Source organism: Gavia stellata, chromosome 7 (genome assembly GCF_030936135.1).
Source record: "Gavia stellata isolate bGavSte3 chromosome 7, bGavSte3.hap2, whole genome shotgun sequence".
NCBI lineage: Eukaryota > Metazoa > Chordata > Aves > Gaviiformes > Gaviidae > Gavia > Gavia stellata.
The window spans coordinates 26,945,452-26,966,819 of record NC_082600.1 but is presented as its reverse complement, the minus strand read 5'-3'; the positions used below and the strand labels follow the sequence as shown (position 1 = coordinate 26,966,819).

Below are 21,368 nucleotides of genomic sequence, written 5' to 3'. Positions count from 1 at the left end.
TCCAAGCCGTCTTCCAGTTGCCTCACTCATAAAACCTCTGGAAAGCAGAAGTTGCCTCAACTCTTGACAGAGAAGTGACTTTACTTCCCAAGAAGTCAAGCGTTCAAGGTTATTTTCCTAAAAAGCTTTCAGTTATATTTTGGTAATAAGAAAACCCATCTGAAGTAACTGATTCATATCAAAAAAAGTCATTACTGTTTCTTACCACACAGATGTTAACTTTTCTGTTTGCCTAACTGTACTACACGTAATATACATTACTGAAAAATAATTTCTGCAAGGGAGAACACACCAATAAACACCACAGCTGTATCCCTAGCTCAAAGATCTGCTGGAAAGATGAGGGCATCTCCGGTGGATACAAATTTCACACCATTAATAAGACGTAGCAGTGTCCCTTACCGTGCCACTCGTGATTCATGCCATTTCTCTCTAACCAAGAGGAAATAAACTGAAAGCTTCATAAACAGTATTTTAGATCTGGAGCTGCAATCACTTCTCTGTCATAAGGAAGTATTAGCAACCTTAATCCTAGGTAAGTGATTTATTTTCTTCATTGATAATGCACACCATCATCATTTCAATGTTTTGTTTCCAAAGTTCAGCAGTCACAACCACAGACGGGAAAGCAGAGTTGAACAATGGGGAACGTTCACTTCAGGACAGGTGATCCTACACTTACAGGAGATGTCAGGAGCTGAAGCACAAATCCCTAAAACCAGGTACAACAAAGCCTGGTTAGCTCTTATCCCACTACCTCGCGAAGATGCTTTATTGCTCAGAGCATGAAACAACGAGCGGGGTTCCTTGCAATGTGGTGAGGGTTAAAGAGCTGTTCACCATTATACGCACCTATTTTGAAAGTGAGTAACTTATCCATCAAAGTTTGTTTGCTGTGCATTGTAACTATTCCCATACAAAGATGTTGTCCTTCCAAGCAGCAAAGACAGCATGTCAGTTTTAGAATAAAGGAGCTTGCAGGAATGCATGAGAAAGCTCAGACATGTTCTGCTAAGGATTATTCACTCACTCCACTGCAAGGGGAGTACCTGGCAAAATGTCATCTAGCAAATAATAATAATTTAAAAAAAAAATCTAGATGGCAAAATCTCACAGGAATGGGATTAAGGAATCTGGAAGAGCTGTAGAAAACCAGAAGACTAATTGAAAAAGTCAATCTTCGTTTTTCCAATTTGAAAAGTAGAGTTAGCTTGCCCATTATTATCATACAAATTCTTCTATAAAACGATTACAGTAGTAGCTACAATCAGGTTAAGCCACACCACAGCATTGCCTTTACTACGCTTTAAAAAGCAGGGCAGAAATTCTCACAGCAAGATGCCCCTAAGGAAGGAAGAGCTGCTGCCTACTCAGGTTTGTTGGAGTATGACTGAAGAATACACACCCGATTTTACACTGAATTTTTCACTCAAACGTTTAAAGAAAACACACCACCTAGAGGCAATGTGCCATTCTGCCTCTTGCAAAATGATTACTGAAGAATGAATTTGGGTAATGGTAGGAACACTCTCATTTAAACCAAATCATAGCAAGTATCAGCCTCGGTTCAAAGATCTCATTCATGGTTTTCAGAGTCAAGACAATACACTGATTATGTTACTAACAGAAGGAAAGAGCAGCCCACACTGAGAAGGAAGGAATGACAAGGCATCTACATGGTTAATTATAATTAAGACGACAACACCATGAGACTCCAGTTACATATGTATAGCAAATATCTTACACCTGGGGGAAGATTATCCAAACAAAGTATATTCAGAGGGAAATAAAAGACCAAGCAGCTGGTATGGATGAAAAAACCCTAGAGTGTAAAGCTCTGCAGCAGATCAGACCAGAGCTGCAAAGGGATATAGCTGGAAAACATAAGCATGGCCCCCCCTTTGCCTGCCTCGGCTGTGTGGCGGCTGTAGGAACAGCATCCCCCATAAAACCAAGAAAAAACAAGTTCATCTCATTACAATTCCAACAGAACCTCCTGGTGCAGCTTATGCAAAGACCACATAATGCAACCGATTTAAAAACTCAGGGTAAAGGTACCTCAGGAATATCAGCTATCAAAGGAAATTAAGTGACAGAGGAAACCGCAGAAGTGAGACTGAGCAATGTGAGCATGGTTCTGTCGTTGCTTTCTTTGAGTAATGTACCCCCAAAGGAAGTTATTCAACATGTACATTTTACTGCAAAAACTGAAATAGAACAAGTCAGATGGGTCCTTCAGGACACAGCAACCTTCTCTAAACATGAGCTACACAAATGATCCTCATAGCTACGATCCCTGGGATGGACACCTGGAGACCACAGGTCCTCTGGCAGGCTGTGTCAACAAGCTGGAAGTGCAGAAGCTAATGCATTGAGTTTAAGGTGATAAACCACATGGACCTCTGGCTACAGAGGGAGTAATGAGGCATCAATTACTGCCATTTTGCAGAAAGTTTAAGTCACTTCAGCTGCAGCTGAAACAGAGCAACTCTGAACTCCTGCCAGTGCAAAGCAAAACAGGCTTCCTACAAACACTGCTGAGCCAATACAAGTATTCTAGTGCTGCAGCAAAAGCTTGGGCTCACCTGTTTCAGGTTTACAAAAAGGTCCAAGAAATGCCAACAGGCAGTTTTTTAAAATCCTCTGCTCCTTCCACCTTCCTCAGAAAGGCAGGCCTGCCAGAGCCACCGCCAGCGGTGGTCTGGGCGAGGAACAACAGAACAAGCACAAATCTGACAAATTTTTCAGGTGGAGAAGGGGCAGCAGACAAAACTACCAACCCCAAACTCCTGCAGTCTTCACCAGATCCGACTTTTTTTCTCCTGTGAAAGATGTATCCATTTCAGGTTTGTGCTCTCTCCTTCCCAACAAGCCACCTTCAACGTACGGGAAGTTCATTTCCCAAAGACTTTGTTCGCTAAGGCCCTCTCAGGCATTTACAGGACGAGTACAGCAGAGGGACACAGCTAAAGATATGAGGGAGACAGAAACACATCACATGAACTGGCAGGGGTGAAGAGAGGCCATGCTACTTTCCTAACCCTCTGCTGTAGCACCCTGTGAAATGCACAGGCAGGAATCCTCTAATGATGTCACCAACCAGCTCCCAAACTAGTTCGAGTCGAAAGTTCCTGATCTGCCAGTTAGGAGACAACACAGGTGTTGTACACTTGGGTTGTTTCTCACATACCCGAGCAGCTTGTAAGAAATGAGCAACAGAGTGGGTAAAATGCTCATCCCCTCACGCGTGCATGCACACAGCAGCTGCAGCAGGCACTTTGTACAGAGTACAGCCTACACTGGCATAGCAGGAGGGGGAATACGTGAAGATGTATACCTTACTTAGGAATACTCACACGCTGTGTTAAGTAGTGTGATAATTAAATAGTTAGTCACATTGACAAGTGGGTGGAAGAGGCTGGAAATGTCTGATGCAGTTTGCTACAGGCAATTATAGATTTACCAGTGATGCATCTGTCATACACAAAGATGGGCTCAGACTCAAGTATCTACAACAGCTCAACTTTAGCCCATTTCCCAGAAGTAAAATGGAATGAAGACAGCAGCTCTGCATCCACAGTGCTGTAAAACAGCCCAGACCCACCGCCAACCTACCGCATGAGAACGGCTGTACGATTTCAGATACTCAAATATTCATCCAGGCAAGAACTTGCAGAGGCTAATCCTTATCCAAAGATCTGGGAATTTCCCTTCTTGAAATTCTCCCTAATACTACTAACTAGTTATGTAGCACTTACGCGCTCCCAGTCCTGTTACATGGCATATCTCACTTGGCTACTGCATGACAAAAGGCTCGCAGGCTCAGCAGAGACCTGACAGCAGTTTGGTAAATACCTAACCACTCTCTTCAGTAAGCATCTGCCACTCACATAGGACCAACTCATCTTTGCAACAATTTAGAATTTCCTCTAAAGCACATAACTGAAAGTAATTCCATTTGTCTTAATGAACTAGACTTTACTTGGGAGCTGACAGTGAAAAACTGGATCTTGTACTCTAGACCACCAGTCCTGTTTCACTATCAGCCTCAAAATTCCTAAACATAGAGGAATATAATTAGGAAGGGGTGGCGGGGGGGGGGGGGGGGGGGGCAGTGCGGGGAGAAAGGGAGCAAATGGTAACCTGTATTAGAGACACCTCGCCTGCTGTGCTGGTCCCACTCCGCAGAAGCCTGTGCAGCCAGTACCTTTCCCGAGTCTGGTATTCTCAAATTCTTTACAAGTTAACTGTTGCTAGAGACACCCAAAGGCTTGCGGGGGGGTCTGTGTACTTGCTGCTTCCTGCGACAGGTCAGCTTGCAGGAAACAGCAGTTGGGAGGAACGTGCACAAAGAGGACAAGACTCACACAGGCAACGGAGGTGGGTTGTTCTTCCCCAAAGACATTTTATTTGAGAAAGTTGACAAAAATCCCCCAACCAGTCATTACAGGTAAATCCACACCAGTCCCCCACACCTGCTCCCCAGTAACCATACCAGTACAGTGAAGATCAAAACACAACACCGGAACAATGATAGTGTAACGGTCACCTGGGGAACTTAAGGTCTCACCACCATTTTTTAAGATAAAGGTATCTTTCTACTCAGATAAGGACAGGGAGAGCATAGCAAAACAGACAAGACTGGAAAAGCCCCTTTCTTGTACTGTCTTTTCAAGTTATATAAAAACAAAAGCAAAACCTTAACAGATCTACAGGCTTCAAACCGTAGGACCTAAAACTACCTTCAAATGACTTTTGTAATTCAGTCCTGTGGCATCACTGCTGTTCTGCACTGTTACAGCTTTCAAAACATACAAGGATAAAATGGATGCAAGGGCAGAGGACTGGACTTGGGTTCTTAATATGGCTTTATCAAAAAAGAAACAAATGAAAAGCAATTTAAGCATTTGCCAGTGGAACTAACAACTCCAGGAACTTGGCAATGGCAAAGGGGAGGCAAAGTACTAACGTATTTAGATGACAGGAGGTCATCTTTTCATCCTCTTTCCCATTGCCTCACCCTGGACAACCATTTCCTTCCCAGCAATAGATCAGATTCAGGTCAGAAATTAGAAAACCATGCTTTTTTCAAAATGGTAGCCCAGGCCCAGGGCCACGACAACCCTTTCCCTAGCCAGAGGTGTCTAGGCACATGACACCAGAACACAGTGCTGCTGAACCATTTGCTCTGAAAGAATGCAGAGAAGGTGAAGGAATTTTAATCACTGCCTAAAAACTGCAGCAGGTAAGTGCAGGAAGTTAACCAGCCTGTTTTTTCCCAGCCTGGCTTATTTAACATCATGCCACCTGGACAGCTGAGAAACGACAAGAAACTGCTTGCTCTCTCTGTAGTACCGCATTAAGAGAATAACAATTCCGTTGAGGGCACAGTTCAGACTCGCCCCAGACACAGAAATAGTCTATTCCTACCCTGTACTGCTTTTCTGAGTTCATCCACACTCTTCCAACTCCACTGCCAACCTGAAAAGCACCCTTGCACCCTCAGACCTCAGCGCAGGGTACAGGCCCTCATGCTTCACATGAGCAGCAGCCCACCCTACTTTGGGGTCTCACAAAATGAGATTCAGCCAGCTGCCTGCTTGATAAACGCTACCCTGTCAGATGAGACAAGTCTCCTGCTTAATGTAAGACCAAGTTTCCTAGCGTAACCTGCTCCTTTGCTCTGTGACTGTATCTGACTGAGGCCTCCTGTCTGCACAAAAGGCCATCCCTGACCAAGGCTTTCAGGAAAGCTGCTGCATTTCAGAACAAGAGAGGCACATCCAAGACAAACACATGGCACAAGGGTGGGACCAAGGCTGAACACCTTATTTGAGCAAAGCAGGCTTCTCCTTTCCAAGATCAAACATGTTCCCAAGCCCTCCTTCCAAGGCTCCCCTTCCTCCAGGCTGAACCATTGTACACTCAAGTGCCCTGACCTGTCAGCACAAAGACACCAGCTCCCACAAGGAGAAACACAGAGGTCCATGAAAGGGACCAAACCTTGGACCTCCCTCTATCCTCAGGCTCTGTTGGAATGATGAATCCTATTGCTTTGCACTCACCTCCATTTGCACGAGGCTTAGATCCCAGATGGTCAAAACAGGGAATCCCCCGCTCTGCCCCGGTGCTAGCTGCATGGCACCTAAAGAGCTCAGCAGGGTCAAGTGGCTCAGAGTAACACTACAGTCACAGACAAATGGGAGACATCATCAAGCCAAGATTATAAAAGGAGAACAGACAGCGCAAAAACTCGCTGCAGCTGTCATGGAAACATCTTTTTTTTTATTTAATCTCTGCCCCAGGAATCCCCAAACCCATCACAACCTCCCCCACCCTCGACATCCAACAGGATTTCACAAGTCCCCCGTTGCCTCCAATGTTTAGGCTCCCCTCCCCCTTTAGGGTCCAAGTATCTGCAGAAAATCTCCAGTCAGTGGGTATCATCTGTGAGATGGCTCCAGGGGGCCATGGCTGGGTCCCAGCGGTGTCCAGCTGGGTCTGAGAGGAGGGGGAGGAGGACTTGCTCCTTTACTCAATCAGTTTCTTGGCCTTGAAGAAGCGACGCAGGTAGAAAACCTGCCAGGTGGCCAGTCCGATGAGACAGCACATGGAGAAAATGCTGAAGTACAGAACCCGGGTGTTTGTCGACTCTGAAACAGACAACAAACCATTGCATGGGAGTCTGACATCACAGGATGCGCCTCAAGAGGACAAAGTTCCCAGGATTTTCTCTCCCCACCCATGTGAAACTTCAAAGGCAAGACATCACACAGCATGAATGCAAGGGCACCAAGCATCTGCAGTACTTGGAAATAAAAGCAGAGGGAACGATGAGAAGGATTAGAGGGAACAAGGCGAAACTCTAGCTAATGTGCGACATTAAATGGTACAGAATAATGCACATTAGGAATGGAGACAAAAAGAAATTATTTCTAGAGATTGGACACACAAGACTCAGTGACTGCTTCAGAAGGAGAGAAATATCAGAAGGTTTCCCTTACTAGGAACAGAACAGGCAGAGACCACCATAATTGCTTGATCTCCAAATGCTGTCCTAATAACACATTCAGTAGAAGTAAGGGGTTTTAGAGCCCCATCCCTCTGAAGGAGCACACAGTCTCTTACCATTCGTGTCCCTCATCTCCTCTTCTCGTTTCTTCATATAGGCAAAGTCGTTAACAATGGACTCTGAAAGATCTTCCAGGCGCCTCAGTTCTACTTCCAGAGGCTTCAACTTCTCCACTTTAGCAATCTAGAAAACAGAAGAGTCAGGCAATCACTGAGACAAAACCAAAAGCTCCCACATGGGCTTTTACTGCCAGTTTGAACCACTCCTCCTCACATACTACAGATCTGGGGCATCCTTCCCCTAGGGAAACACCTCTACAAGCCAGAAACTACCGTTGCGTAAAACACTATCACTTCTCCCACCTGTTCTCTGAAACACACTTTCCTACTACCCCTCCTACACAATGGAGAAGCACAGTATGCAATACAAGCACATTTCTTCCTTATTTGGCCTAATGTTAGCTTATTCACAGTTGGCTTCTGCGGAGTCGGTAGAAGAGCTTGCCACATGATTAAACCTCCAGTGAACAGAAGTCACAGACTGAGATACAGGTGACTAACTTACATACGCGTATGATACTGTTCTATAGGCATACAGGGTATTAGCACGGAGACTCACTTTGCTAACTGTTGCCACATGCCCCAGAAAGCCCAGACAGCCTGATTACCAGTAGCAGTGGCTTGATTACACCCACAAGAGCTCAGGGCTTGCATCACTTAGACTGATAACCCTAAGGGCAGCATATGGTCTTGGTAGGGGCCATGCAGCTAAAAGTGCTCCAACTGCCTCAAGCCACCAGATGACGCTGCTGGAATACTTATGGGACGGCTGTCTTCGAGCCAGTTTGAAAGAAAAACACACTTCTCATAAAAGCTGGTTCTACAGGACATCATTTTTGCGCAGAACATGCAAGCCACAGTCCTACAAGTCACAGACTTGTATCCAAAAAGCAAAATCCACAGGAAATTCAATTAGAAAGCACAGTCCACAACAGAAACTGTTTAAAGTTGAATATGTAAACATGTGTCCCTGCCCCAATCCTGGCTGTAATCTGACTACATATTATGTAAAATCTGTGACACAAGGATGTTACTCAAAGGAAACTAACTGCAATTCCTGCCACTGCTACAGTGTAGGGTTTGGGTAACTCTGGTTCTTGTGTAGAATTTGTCACTATTACCAACGAGTGACAGGCCCCCACCATGAAGGCCAGATGCTGTGTCTCCAGGTAATGCGGCAGAAGAAAGATGTGCTACAGAAAACACACAGAGCACCCACAGCTCTCACCGTTACACAGGATTACTCAGACATAAGCCACAGAATGGCATCCCTCAGTGGGCCAGGTGCCGACAGGCAGGCAACAGGGCACCCAGGGTGCAGGCATCCCCAAAACGCTGCTTCCAGAGGGTGTCAGAGCCCATCTGAGGGGATGCTCGTGACCAGGCCAGTGCTAGCTCATCAGCCATTTCACTGAAGGGTCTTCCCATGACCCGCATATCCTGGCAAGCAGCAGGCCCTCAAAGCAGTCATCTGAGAATTTTTATGCTGAGGCGACCTATGCATTACAGGTCTGCCAGGGCAGCACTGTCAATTCGGAGTGAGTTTTTGAGGAGGGGTAGGAAACAGCAGGTTAAACCCCTCCTGCTTTCTAGCCAATAGGTTGTACTGACAAAACCCTGTGGCCTGGACACATATCTGCCAGCAGAACTTTGCTGAAGAACTGGCACCAGAGTAAGTGTGCCTATGGCCCAGACTCTGCTGACAGCTAGAGCAGCAGGTCTGTAACACACACAAGGTCTCAGATAGCTCTACTGACAAGCTAACCCTGCCTTGACTGGCTCCATTATCTTCCTGAAGGGCGCATTTCCTCATTCACAGAGGGCTACAAAGGTTCCACTAGGAAAAACCAAGGCTTGTCTGCTCCATCCTGCATCCCTTCAGCTGCTCTTAGTAAGTGTAGCTATAAACATCTGATAGCTACTTTCAGTCCTGCATGTACTCCAAGACGCACATCCTGGAACCTCCTTCATCCTTAGTGAAGACAATATGCACAGCTGCTCCAAGGAATTTCGTAAAAAGCCCACCAAGCATCTGTGATGGTGGGACACCATCATCCTAGAAGGAACATCTAGACCACCAGAACAACTGAGACAACAACTCCACTGAACTTCTTGGGAGTCACTCAAAGATTCATCAAAGCCTAACTCCCTTCCTAGCATAGAAAGAGACATGCTATAACCAAGAATTGGCAGGGAGTAGCTGATCTGGAAAGGAACCTAGATCAGCAAGCCTTCTTGGTGCCCTCTGAAAAGTCTTTTCACTTTTCCCTACCTTCATTTCTACTTGTTGAATGGAGAAAGTTATTCCTCCCTACCCCAGAGAACTAAGGTATGACATTACCTTGCAGTTAGGTTTTCTAACATAGCTCACTCTCCCAGTTGCTTTGCTCCAAGAATGTCTGGATCTATGAAAGCTTATGAAGCCAGACTCAGACATGACCCCTCCTCTCACTGCATATATCCATGCACAAGCAGGACTCAGTGACCTTCGTTTAACTCCCTGCATCAAGTCTCCTTGCAGCAGTTCAACAAGAAGAACGAGGGGGGGGGAAAGACAGGTCACTGGTACCTTACAGGAGATGAACATCACAAGCAAAAGGCTCAAAAAGGCAGCAATTCCAGCAGAGAAACCTGAGCAACAGGCCTCCCCTCTGAGGCCTTACAGCAACCTGTCGAGTTAAAACCCACAAACACTACAACAACCTGGGGAGAGAGAGGATGAAAAAAAGAAAAAACACTGCAAAGCAGTGTGGCTAAACATTCGTAGCAGCTGTACAAACAGTGGAACAGTCTGAGTCTTTTGCAGACATGCTGCTCAACAAGGCTCAACACAGTCTGCCACTCTCAGAGGTCCTCACAAGTCAAGAATGCTTGCCAGCACTGCTAAGATCTGCATTTGGTATCAGGTGGGACTGCAAGTCTAAACTCTTCCCTTATTTGTTCATGGACCCCTTCCATTGATCTAACTACGCTGACGAGCATAATGGATACTTATTTTTATTCCAAGACCGTTTTATCAGTACAACTAGTGAGTACATAGATATACGGGCATAAGAGAACCTTTCTGCATAGGGACAACGCTTCTAAGTAGCACTACAGTAATGTAAGTCAGAGCATGCTGCAGGATTGTATTTAAAGAGATTCTGTAAATGTAATCACATAATCCTCCCAGTTATGCTCTCAGGGGTCATCCCACAAGATTTCAACATCTTGTAATCCTTCAGTAGCTGGTTGCCAGAGAGCTGGCCCAATGATTGCTCTGCTCTTCTCTGACCCCAAGCACTTTTTATTCTCCACGTAGGATGTGCTCTAGACTGACTTAAGCCATGCAGGACCAGCGAGCCCAAAGCTCAAAAGGATATAAAAACTGCAGCATGCTCATCTCAGAAATTTGTTTGTTTTCTAACTGGCACCATACACAGCCTCCTCTGCTACCCACTCTCCTCTCTAAGGCATCTCCTACACTGTTGTGCGCAGTGGACACAGCAATCATTTACAGGAACCTTTCTTTGCCAACAACTTTCATTTTCTCAGGCACAGGCTCTGTACTGGGTGCTGATTGACTCCAAATTCTAGTGAGCCAAAAGCATAGTAGCAGCCATTAAAATTCAGCATCCAAACCAGCCAGGACTGTCCCATCCACAAAGCAACTGCTATTTCATACAGCTGGCTCTTGGGTCTAAGAAAGCTGTATCCTCCTGAGATGGAAACATTTAGGCTTTATGCCTGTTTGCAATGTCACGCCTTAAAACCAAATACCCATTTCACACCAGCTACTACTCTGCCAAACACGTTTACACTGATACACTGCTAGTTCTTAGAAATGCACAAGCATCATTTCAGGGCTGTTGAGCCAGTACATGTTACAGAAAGGTAAGAACAGTAACAATGCAACTTGACCTTTAGGAGGATCTGATATTAACCTAAAATGCCCTCTGCTGCTGGGGCTGGGAAAAATTCACATCTCAGCCTCTTGTTGCCTCTAATACCTATGCCCAGAAGCTGGGTCATGCTGTGCTAGCAAAGAAATTCACACATTAGGCTTCAGTTCCCAGAGTACAGAATTAATTTTAGTTGATGTTTGTCTTTTTTTTCCTCCCCTAACATACAAAGCTTCACTGGAATTGTAGGTTGCAGACAGGCTTTCATCACCGCTGGGAAAACAGCTTCCCATCATGAGCCCCAGATCTACAAATGGCATCACGTGAGTGCTGGGAAAGGGGAGCCTGCAGTGCAGGCAGCCAGGGGACATACCTCCTCGTAGTTCTTTGCTTCAACTCCATGCTTCATATCCAGAATCACGAGCTGGTCCGGCATCCTCCCTGTTCCTGGAAGCATAATGAAAGGATTCATTGTGCGAAACATTCAGCCTGCCAGGAAATCACCAGCTCTCCCCACCACTGAGGAAGAACTCACAACATCCCTCCCCTCCCGCCATGTCTGCAGCTAACTGTGGAGGCAGCACAGTCCAGCCTAAAAATACAGAGACTTCACAATAAATCCTGGCTGAAGGAGAGCCTCGCAAAGATAATGAGAACAAGCTGTAACTAAAAGTGCTAAGTGTGTGTGGGATGCAAATCGCTGTAAAAACTGCAGAGGATTAGAAGATGAGTATCAGCTGCTATGAGACAGCCTGACAAAAGACAAGTCACCAGAGGGACAAATATTCGACTGGGAAGCCTACGTTCCTCCTAGCAGGAAGTGCACCGCTAACTTGTCAAGGTTACTGGGGTTGTAAATGATTTTACATTCAAAGGAGCAGAAGGTAAACTGCTCTAATTGAGGAATATGGCATATGGGGACTACTGATCCATGCATGCTGCAGTATCTGCAGAAACAAAGGCAATCCCTTTACCAACATATCTTTTCACAGAAAGAACAGCTCAGATGTTCGAGACCCACACTGCTAATGCAAACCCCAAGATGGCAAGAGGCTTCTGAAGCCAGGAAAACACCACTTCAGAGAACTGCCAGCTGCAGCCGCACACACAGCGAGTAGGATAAGGCTGCAGCCAACAGCACAGTAGGTATCTTCTAAGGCTGTAGCCCCCAAGCTAGGGACACCTATGGCTAATAGCTTCTTTTAACTGTTACAAACTGTCACATCTGAGAACATTCACAAGAGGGGGAAAAAAATATATAGGATAGCCATATAAGATACCCAAAAGAATGCAGCACGTCAGCTGACCCAATTATCATATTCCACTATACCACCCATGAAGAAAATGTCTGTACATAACACATTCCCAAATCCCAGCATGGTGGGGCATACAGTTGTCCTCAGCTGGCTGCCAGCAAAACATGAGGTCTGAATTCACTTATACTACGAATTTCAGAGTCTTTATCCAGGAGCATGTCCAATACTCACACTTTGCCTTAGGAGGCTGCCAGGTGGACATTCCCTCAGTCCACAAACAAATTCAATGTACAGGTTACACTGGGTCACTCCAGTCGGAGCTAGGAAGATACTCCAGATCTTCAATACAACATCCCCAAATTTTCTCTCTATCCACTGAACAGGTTTTCAACACCAAAGCAGAATCACCTCCACCTTCTACTGTCAGCAGAACATGGAATAGCCTACTGACAAGACGGTCCATATCAACTACAAACTGTTTCTTAAATTTCCTGAGGGATACAGCAGCTTGAAATTCAAACCCAGCTATGTAAAAGCCTAATGGATAAATGAGGATTAGGATGGAATTTTTCTGTTTTCTTATAAAAGACCGGTTGCTGTAAAACCAAACTAAAATCCCAGCACTGTTCTTTGACAGACAGGCTGTATACAACCACCCAATGCTCCTTTCTCCAACCACATGTTTTGACCACTTATGCCATAAATATACCAGCATGCCTACAGACTAGCAGGTAGGACAGCCAACAGTAGCTGCAGAAGAAAACTCAAAGCACACAGTTCAGTGAGAGGTTTTTTTAATGTTGTTTAAATTACAGCAACTTGGGTGGAGAGCTGGAGCTTCCAGGAAGAGATGAGAAAGATGAAAAGGCCAGTGAAGAGGAGAACAGAATTGGAAGGATTAATTTGTCAGGCTGGAAGGGAGAGCTGCCAAGAGGCAGTAAGAAAGCAGAAACCTTAGAGCTGCTGGGTGCAAAGGGATGGAAAGCAGACATCCTGCAAGAGGTTAACATTGTCAGGGACTGGCCTGGAAAAACTCAAGCTGCTCTTCTACAAGTTTACTGAGCCCAAGGCACTAGGCAGCTCCTTTCATGCTCATCATATCCTCACTAACTCCCTGCTCCTCCTGCAGCCACGGCTCGCCAGAGCAGACTGGATCAGCAGCAAAGAGAAAAACAGTCAAGTCCCAGAGACCTCGAACTAAACTGATACCTACAGCCCCCAGGAGGTCTTCAAGAGATCATCTCACATGAGCACAGAACTGTTTCCTGGGAGATAAGGGGAGCTCCCAATTTGCAAAGTCAGTGGAAAAACAGGATGGTTGAACTGGATGTCAAAAAATTTTCCCACAGGAATTCCAGAAAAAATGAGCCATAACACTCTTAAGAAAGTTCAGAAAGAGAAGGATTACAGAAGGAGCAAAGAGGTAAAGATTAGCACACAGGAAGAGCCCTACAGGGGAGCATATAGTGCAGGCCAGGCTGTTCATCTCAGAGATTAGCCTACGGTACAAGAGTAAGCGTGCCTGGGCACAGAGCACTGGTGAGGAAGACAGGACCATTCCAACCTGGAAGAGGGGAAAAAAGCCTATCATGTAAACACCCACAGCTCCAAGAACCACGCTAAAAACTCCTCCACTCCGATAAGGTGGACCTTCTAAATAGGATCTCCTTCTTACTTCCTCTTCCTCATTTCTGTGGTTAAGGATTGAGAAATCTCAGTTGCTTAGACCCCTCAGGTCCCAACGGCTCTGAGCTTCCTCTACCAACAGTTTTTCTCTTCCAGTACTCCACCAACATCCTCCTTGGCTGCCACACTACAAGTCCTGACCACTTACTTGATGAGACTGTAAAAAAACCCCAACCTTTAAAGAGAAACATGGGGATAAAACAGCACTTGGTCAGTTCCCCCATTCCCATGCTGACCTTATAGAGGAAACGAGGCACTTCCTTGTAACGTGGTTACTTCTTCCACAGTACCTTAACCAAGTCCTGCAGATGATCAAGCCTCACAGTGCCACCTCCCTTACTTTAACACTTCCTTGATTTTCAGCACAGGCATGGGAAATCTGGAGATACTCACCATGCAGCATCTCTCTTTAGCAAGGAATTTGGGGCACCTGGGTCCAAAAAGAAACTGGCAGCTTGGAGACCCCTAAAAAGAAAGCCTCCAGAAGAGGATCCAGCTGCTCAATTGAACAGCTCTAGATTTTTGCATCTCAACACCCGACTGGTCATCAGGTAGAAGCTGCATTTAGAAATATTTTATCCTCATCAGTATGGAAAGCTTTAAAACAAACCTGCAACAATACAAGGGAGCCAGGGAACAAACATTTGCTACAATCAAAAGAGCTATAAGGGGCTCAGTCTAGGCAAGAAACCTCTGGTCACAGAGTTTCCCATTTCAGTGTGTGATCACATGGAAGCTATGAAAGGATTTGTAGGACTGTCTGGAGACTTCCCGAATACCCAGGTGTCGGACAATAAATAGCATGAGTGACTCCCAGATGAGTCACTAGTGCCTGCATGTCTCAATGTGTTAAGGAGCATTTGGAAGTCCTAGCTTTGGAGTGAAATAAAAGCAAAACCCTGAGCATTTGGGGTCACTGCCTTATCTGTCAAATAGTATAGAAGAGGTGTTACAAGCCAGATGATCCCTCCTAATCCCAGCAAAGATGATAACCTTCTCTTTCTGGAAAGTTCTCTTCAACTTGCAAACTATTTACATCTTACACGTGGAACAGAACAGCAAAACAGAGGTTGCCTTTCAAACAGATGTGAGGAATGCTGCTAGCAACCGGTCTGTGAAATGCTCTGGGGTCTTTTAGGATAAGACCTAAGAAGAACCAGGTCCAGGGAGCAGAACTCTGACAATGACCATGAAAAAATGTGAGCACCTACAAACTTGCACATGCTCACACCACTGCAAATGAGACTGGAGTCCACGTGTTGACTGTTTTCAGCACGTTTGTCCTGAAGTTGAGCCCAGACACTCAAAGCAGCACATGCGTCACACTCACAGGAAACGAGCCTCGGCGCTCGTTAGGCAACCATCCCTGCAGCACAAATGCAAGGCTGACGTCCTGCTCGTTTCCCCTTCCCTTTATCGACCACTTAGAGAGCAGTTGCAAGTGCAAACCAAGGCCCTGTTCTCTATACACACACACACTCCTCAACCCCAGAACATGGTTGCTAACGTAACGCAGGATTGCTGCCAAGTACACATTGTGGAGAGATCATGTTCCACCAAATGGGAGAGATGGTCAGCTGGGGAGAAAGACAGGGTCTTGGAGTTGATGGCATCCTGCTCTGTCCTGGCTCAACTGCAAGATGGGGAGAAGCATGAAAAGGGCAAAAGAGGTGTGGTTTGCTCCCAGGTACTGCCGCTCATTGCAACTGTGGTGACCTCTGCAGGAGGAACACACGATTCCCCTTTCAGAGGAAACCCAAGTGGTCTACACGACAGCCACAGAGGATTACTTAACTTCAAATGCAACACGGACAGCAGATATTCTGCAGTGAGACTGCCCACATCCTCCTGAAGATCAGCTTTAAAAGTCAGTGTTCTGCGGACCACACTCAGGATCGCTTTACCGATAGCCCTAATCCACATATCTACATGAACCTGTTTGGAAACTAGAAGCAGCCAACAGACCTTTCACTTCACTTACCCACAGGAAGCTTGCTCTCAAAGCAGGCCTCAAACATATCATAGTCTTCAGTGGTGAAGGCAAACTTGCCCTTAGTGGCATCCTCCTTTGCATACAGGATGTGCCCAGCTGAGTCTGTTATCTGTAAGAGAGACAATGAGGGTAAGAAACAGGGCTTTGCTGCCACGGGTTCAGGCTGCCTGTGCAGGAAGAGTTCTCCTAGCTTCCCCTTTGGGTCTGCTGCTTTCTCCTTTCAACAGTTTCCCTCCTTCCTCGCGACTATATCAATTCCTCCCCACCTCATCCCCACTCCAGGAGCTGACAAAGTCAGAGTGCTTCTAAGGTAATTACTGACTCTTAGATTAAACAAAAAAACCCCACACCAAAAAGCAAGCAACCAACCAACCAAAAAAACCCCAAAACCAAAAACCACACTAATTCCTCTTCCTCCTATAACCCCTGAATATAGACTACATTTAGGCACTCTAGCTGAACCAAACTGAATTCATTGCCTTCATTTTGCAAGCAAAATTCATAAATTCCCATAGCAACAGAGATACAGGGAAGCCTTATGAGACAAAAAAGACTCATTCCCCAGAAGATGAAATGGAGAAGGGCACATCTATTCCTCTAGAAATGAACCATCAGTACAGCCCTGAGTTATACAAGGTTTGGGTGCCAAGATCCATAAAAGTGGCCACTTCAAAGGACAATTCAGACTACACAGACAGAATAATGACTGCTTTGCACTAAGTCTAGGAAATTACTAAGAATAGGCAAAAACTGTAGAAGGTCTACAAAAATGCTTCAACAAAGAGTCAAAAAAAAAGGACACGCATTTCATGACGCAGACTTGAGAATCACTGTGCTCAATTAAAGGCTCCATCCAGTTGAAATACACTGACAACGGAGAGGCATGAAAAAAAATTGAAGACGTTACAATACTGTACAAAAATCAACAATATGCGTTCCACTGGAATGCCTCCCAGTTTCTCACAACTGCATCCCTCAACAGGTATGTCTGAAAAAGCATGGGTGCTAAAGTTACTAGGGGTCTTTGAAAGTCTTAGACATGAAGAGACTGAAAAGCTTGGGAATAATTTTAAAGGTATATAAGACAAAAGTACATAAAAGAATTTGTGGTACGGAGAAGGTAAATCAGAGATTCTCCTTTACTCCATCTTACAACAGAAAAACAGCCTTGTTTCCCTGTACAAAGGCCATACAAAAGGGCTATGCACCCAAAACTATTCTAAGGAAACACTCTTCTTTCTTCGTATTAGGACACCTAATTAACTCCCTGCCACAGGATACCGCTGATGCCGGCAGCCTGCTGGACTCGGAACAGGTGCGGACCTTCATGTGGACAGTGAGAGTTGCTGTATTAGGCAGCAAAAATAATAAAGTATATAGAACTTCATGCCTCAGGGTATAAACCATAGCAGGCAAGACTTTAGGAACAAGTTTCCTCTGCATACAGATTATCCCATAATTGTCCATTACAGGATTTGTTGTAGCTTCCCCTGCACCATATGCTATTTGTCAGTGTCCGAGCACAACGAGGAGCACTGTTCTCCTCCCTCACTGCAGTTCGTCAGAGCTCTACCTGTATTCAAGTGGCGAGCAGATGAAAGCACGCCTGTGCAATCAGGAACAGGCAGCGTGTTGCTATCCCCCCCTGCCACAAGCTCCCAACACAAGCCACCTCCTGTCCGGAAGCCACTAGACTATCGGAAGCACCCAGCTCAAGTCAGCAGGCCCTTTTGGAGTGCCAGGCTGTCTGCATCTGACCATGCAGACATGGTGTAAAAGCATGCGTTTTGGCCAACACGTGGTGCACACTATTCAATGGAGCGGTCCTGATTAACCAAGACACTAGCCTCATCAGGGTGGTATCATATGATCTGCATACTGGGTTCTCCATCCCAAGAAGTAGTGACAATAACACAGCAAGCTCTCAAATGTCCCCTTTGTTTTGAGCACTGTTCCTTTAGGGCTTTCTAGAGACCAGAGCTAATCTTTAGCTAGAGGATATTATGCAGCTTGATCCATTTTTGCCCTTTCCAGCTCTAGCAATAGCCTGCTCATGAACAGGATTCTGGACAGTAAAAGCTCTGCTATCTGCTTTCATCAAAATTGAATAGCGTTACCCAGATCAGCCAAATACACTGCTCATTCAGCCGGGCCCACGGGGGCGGGAGAAGCTGCTAATAGCCCAGCCAGAACGCTTGTGGGGGAGTTGACCTGAAAGGGTTTTTTCATGCTATTCTAACGTTATTTACGGTAACGCAATCCCCTACAGACAGGGCATTGTTCGCCCTTGACAAACAGCCTGAAGGTTCCCCAAACCGCCAGCCTCGACAATGGGCCAGAGGCACGTGGCCAGGCCCAAGCAAGACCTCAGCCGCCCCGATGCCGCCCCTCCGCAGCCAGCTGGCAGAGCCCGCGGATTCCTCCAAAACAGAGGGTGCCACTGTTAGTGCTGGGCTATCACACACACACAAAACTTAGCTCACTAGCAGGAACCGAACTGAGCCCAGCCAGGATTAACTACCAACTTCCTATGTTTGGTGGCCCGATCTGGGGGACCGAAGCAGGCCATTCAGTGCAGAAGGAGCGAGACCATCTGCAGACGAGGTGTCTTCACAGAATCACAGAACGATAGGGGTTGGAAGGGATCTCTGGAGATCATCTAGCCCAACCCCCCCGCCAGAGCAGGCTCACCTAGAGCAGATCTCACAGGAATGCATCCAGGCGAGTTTTGAGTATCTCCAGAGAAGGAAACTCCACAACCTCTCTGGGCAGCTTGTTCCAGTGCTCTACCACCCTCAAGTTAGTCTTGAACTAACTTTCCCCACACACACTTAGACACAGAAAGAAGTATGCACCTAACAGAGGGGTTACAGCACTTGCAACAGGCCCAGCATGTTGGGAGGCCACAGCATACCTGAACAATACGAAGGAAAGCAAGAATTGCATAGATTACTGTTTCTCCTTTGTAGTTTTTCAAACTAGTACAGGACTTTATTTTATTTTGTTTTTATTTTACAGTCCCAGTAAAATAGAGCTGCCACGAGCAGTCCTACCTGGATACCAGCTTCAGCAGCAAAGCCAGACTTAAGACCCAAGTGTGGGATTCATTGTTTCACCACCTCCCTAGACAAGTCCTCTGTCATAAAAATGAATTTTGGAAGGGACCGCAGGGTCAATTGACCTAAGACTGGGCAACCAGAGAACCAGGATGCTTGATCACCGAGTGGTAAGAGACAGACAGGAACAGGGCACTTGACCTGAAATACATGTACCTTGCCAGGCACACAGGCATGTTTCCTCTTACAAATGACATAAGAACAGCAGAACAAGATTTTAAAAAAGCAAGACTCCAGAAACAGCCTTCTCTAGCCATAACCAAGCACAACTGCCAATAACCCAAGGCCTTTGGGTGTCTGTCGGCAGATGCTGGAAGGGTAACTTGATTTCAGGAGATCTCAAATACTCACTGAGTAGTACTGAGTTCAGAGACTCCTGAGCAGACCATCCTGTCTCTGTTTGTTTGCACACTTACTTTTGAAGCCTTTGGGAGCTTAGACAAAAATCAAAAAAAGACAGAAAGCCGTTATGACTGATTGCATAGCAATAGACCTTACCCAGCTAGTTGGGAAATTTGAAGAAAGCCTAGGGAAGGCAGATTGCAGACAGAATTATAGTGAAACTGTTGAAGTTTTAATAGCTGCTTGTCACATAGGTGTATTAGTCACATGTATTCTGCTGACCCTTCCCCTACACTCCCTAAGGATCTTTTAGGAACCCTTTCGTCCGCACAGCAAACACCTGCCTCCTTAAAATCCATGCTGGCCACAACACAGCAAGATGGGAATAGCCATTTTGTGTACCAAAACCTTGTTTCTAAACCCTCACCTTGCCCGTTCCCTGCATCCTGCTGCTCCATCCCGCCGTGCCAGGCCGTATGCGGGGAGGGAGCCCTCGGAAAGCCACGTCACCGTAACTCTTTCCTCCTTACACAGTGTCAGCAGCCTTAGGACGGCCTTATCGCAGTGGCCCGTCCCGCCAGCTGCCACATAATCCACACGCTGGAGGCCTCTGGCATGGGGATTATACGGCGGCTGGTGGGACGGGCCGCCGCGACAAGATCTTTGGGGACAAAAAGCTTGAATTTGGCTCAAGCCAAAATCCTGCCCCACTCCCTTCCTACCCAATACCCAGATGGCAAAGCCCCTGGGTGAGCTGGTGGTCCCTACCACAAGGCGAGTCCTGTCTCATCCCTCCCCCAACGCGCCACAGGCAGGAGGCCAGGCCCGCTGCAAACCCACGCGGGAGGTGGTGTCACGCGTGGAAAACGTCACCCACCCCACGCCCCGCCCCCGCACGGTCGGGGAGGAGGGGCCACGCCGCCCGCCCCGGCCTACCCCCGCTCTCCCCCCCCCCGCCCCGCCTGCCGGGGCGCTGCCGCCGCGGTCGCACCTTGAGGTTGGCGGAGGGTCCGGTGGAGGAGCCCGGCGGGGCGCCGATCTCGTACTCGCCCGTGACCAGCGTGTCGCGGTGGATCTCCTCCCGCAGGCACTTCCGCGCCTTGCCCGGCAGCTGGAAGGAGATGGGCCGCGCCGGGCCCACCAGCAGCAGCAGCCACAGCAGCAGCAGCGCCAGGAGCGGGGCCTGCCCGAGGCGGGGGTGGCCAGGCAGCGGCATGGCGGCGGCTCCGGGTGCGGCAGGCCGGGCCTCCGCCTCCGCCACACGTGACCAACGCCGCCGCTGCGTCACGGTGGGGGCGGGGCCGGGGCTGCGGGCGGGGCGCGCGGAGTGCGGGGCCGCGTGCCGCCTCGCGGGTGGGGGCATCGCCCCGCGGACCCCGCGGGAGTGGGGGTTCAGTGTCCTCCTGACCGCCTCCTCCTCGAGGTGCAGATTTACTGGGCTTAGGTACTGAAGCGTGTCCCTTCGAGTGGGCTATTTAATGATGAAATAAATGATTAATGAAATTAGTTCGTTAGTCATGGGTGGTAATGATTAATAATGATTTCATCCATTAAAGAAACGAAAAACTTAAAAAAATCAAACTGTGCTCCGATGCAGAGGAGCGTACTGAGGCTGGACAAGCAGTCTGAACTTCCTAGAGCCTTCCGCACAGCTGGGCGCTCCCAGCTCCCTCTCCGGGAGATGCACTGGCTGTTTCGTTACTATTTTTTAAAATTTCTGAGTGATTTCCCTCTCGCCTTCTTCAGCCAAGAAAATTTTCTTTTATCAGATGTCTCACTTCTTTGCAGCATCCTGCGAATACGATAGTGGCAGAGGTATGCAAATGGTTTTGACAGCAAATGAAATTACGCTGATTTTTAAAGGTATTCGGAGGATTTTTTTTTTCTCTCCCTTTCCACTATATGCTCAGATCCACTTTTTCTTTTTTTTCTTCTTGATCTGTTTGACTCTCTAGGAGCACAG

General features: G+C 46.9%; 1 protein-coding gene across 1 annotated transcript; it reads right to left on the bottom strand.

Moving 5' to 3' along the window:
• Positions 1-4,381: 4,381 nt before the first annotated feature.
• TMED10 (transmembrane p24 trafficking protein 10) lies at positions 4,382-20,621 on the bottom strand. The gene is made up of 5 exons (XM_059819570.1): positions 20,397-20,621; positions 15,936-16,056; positions 11,386-11,459; positions 7,129-7,255; positions 4,382-6,653 (listed from the first exon to the last, which is right to left on the bottom strand). Exons 1-5 carry the CDS (start codon positions 20,619-20,621, stop codon positions 6,532-6,534), a joined length of 669 nt encoding a protein of 222 aa, XP_059675553.1. The 3' UTR covers positions 4,382-6,531.
• Positions 20,622-21,368: the final 747 nt, after the last annotated feature.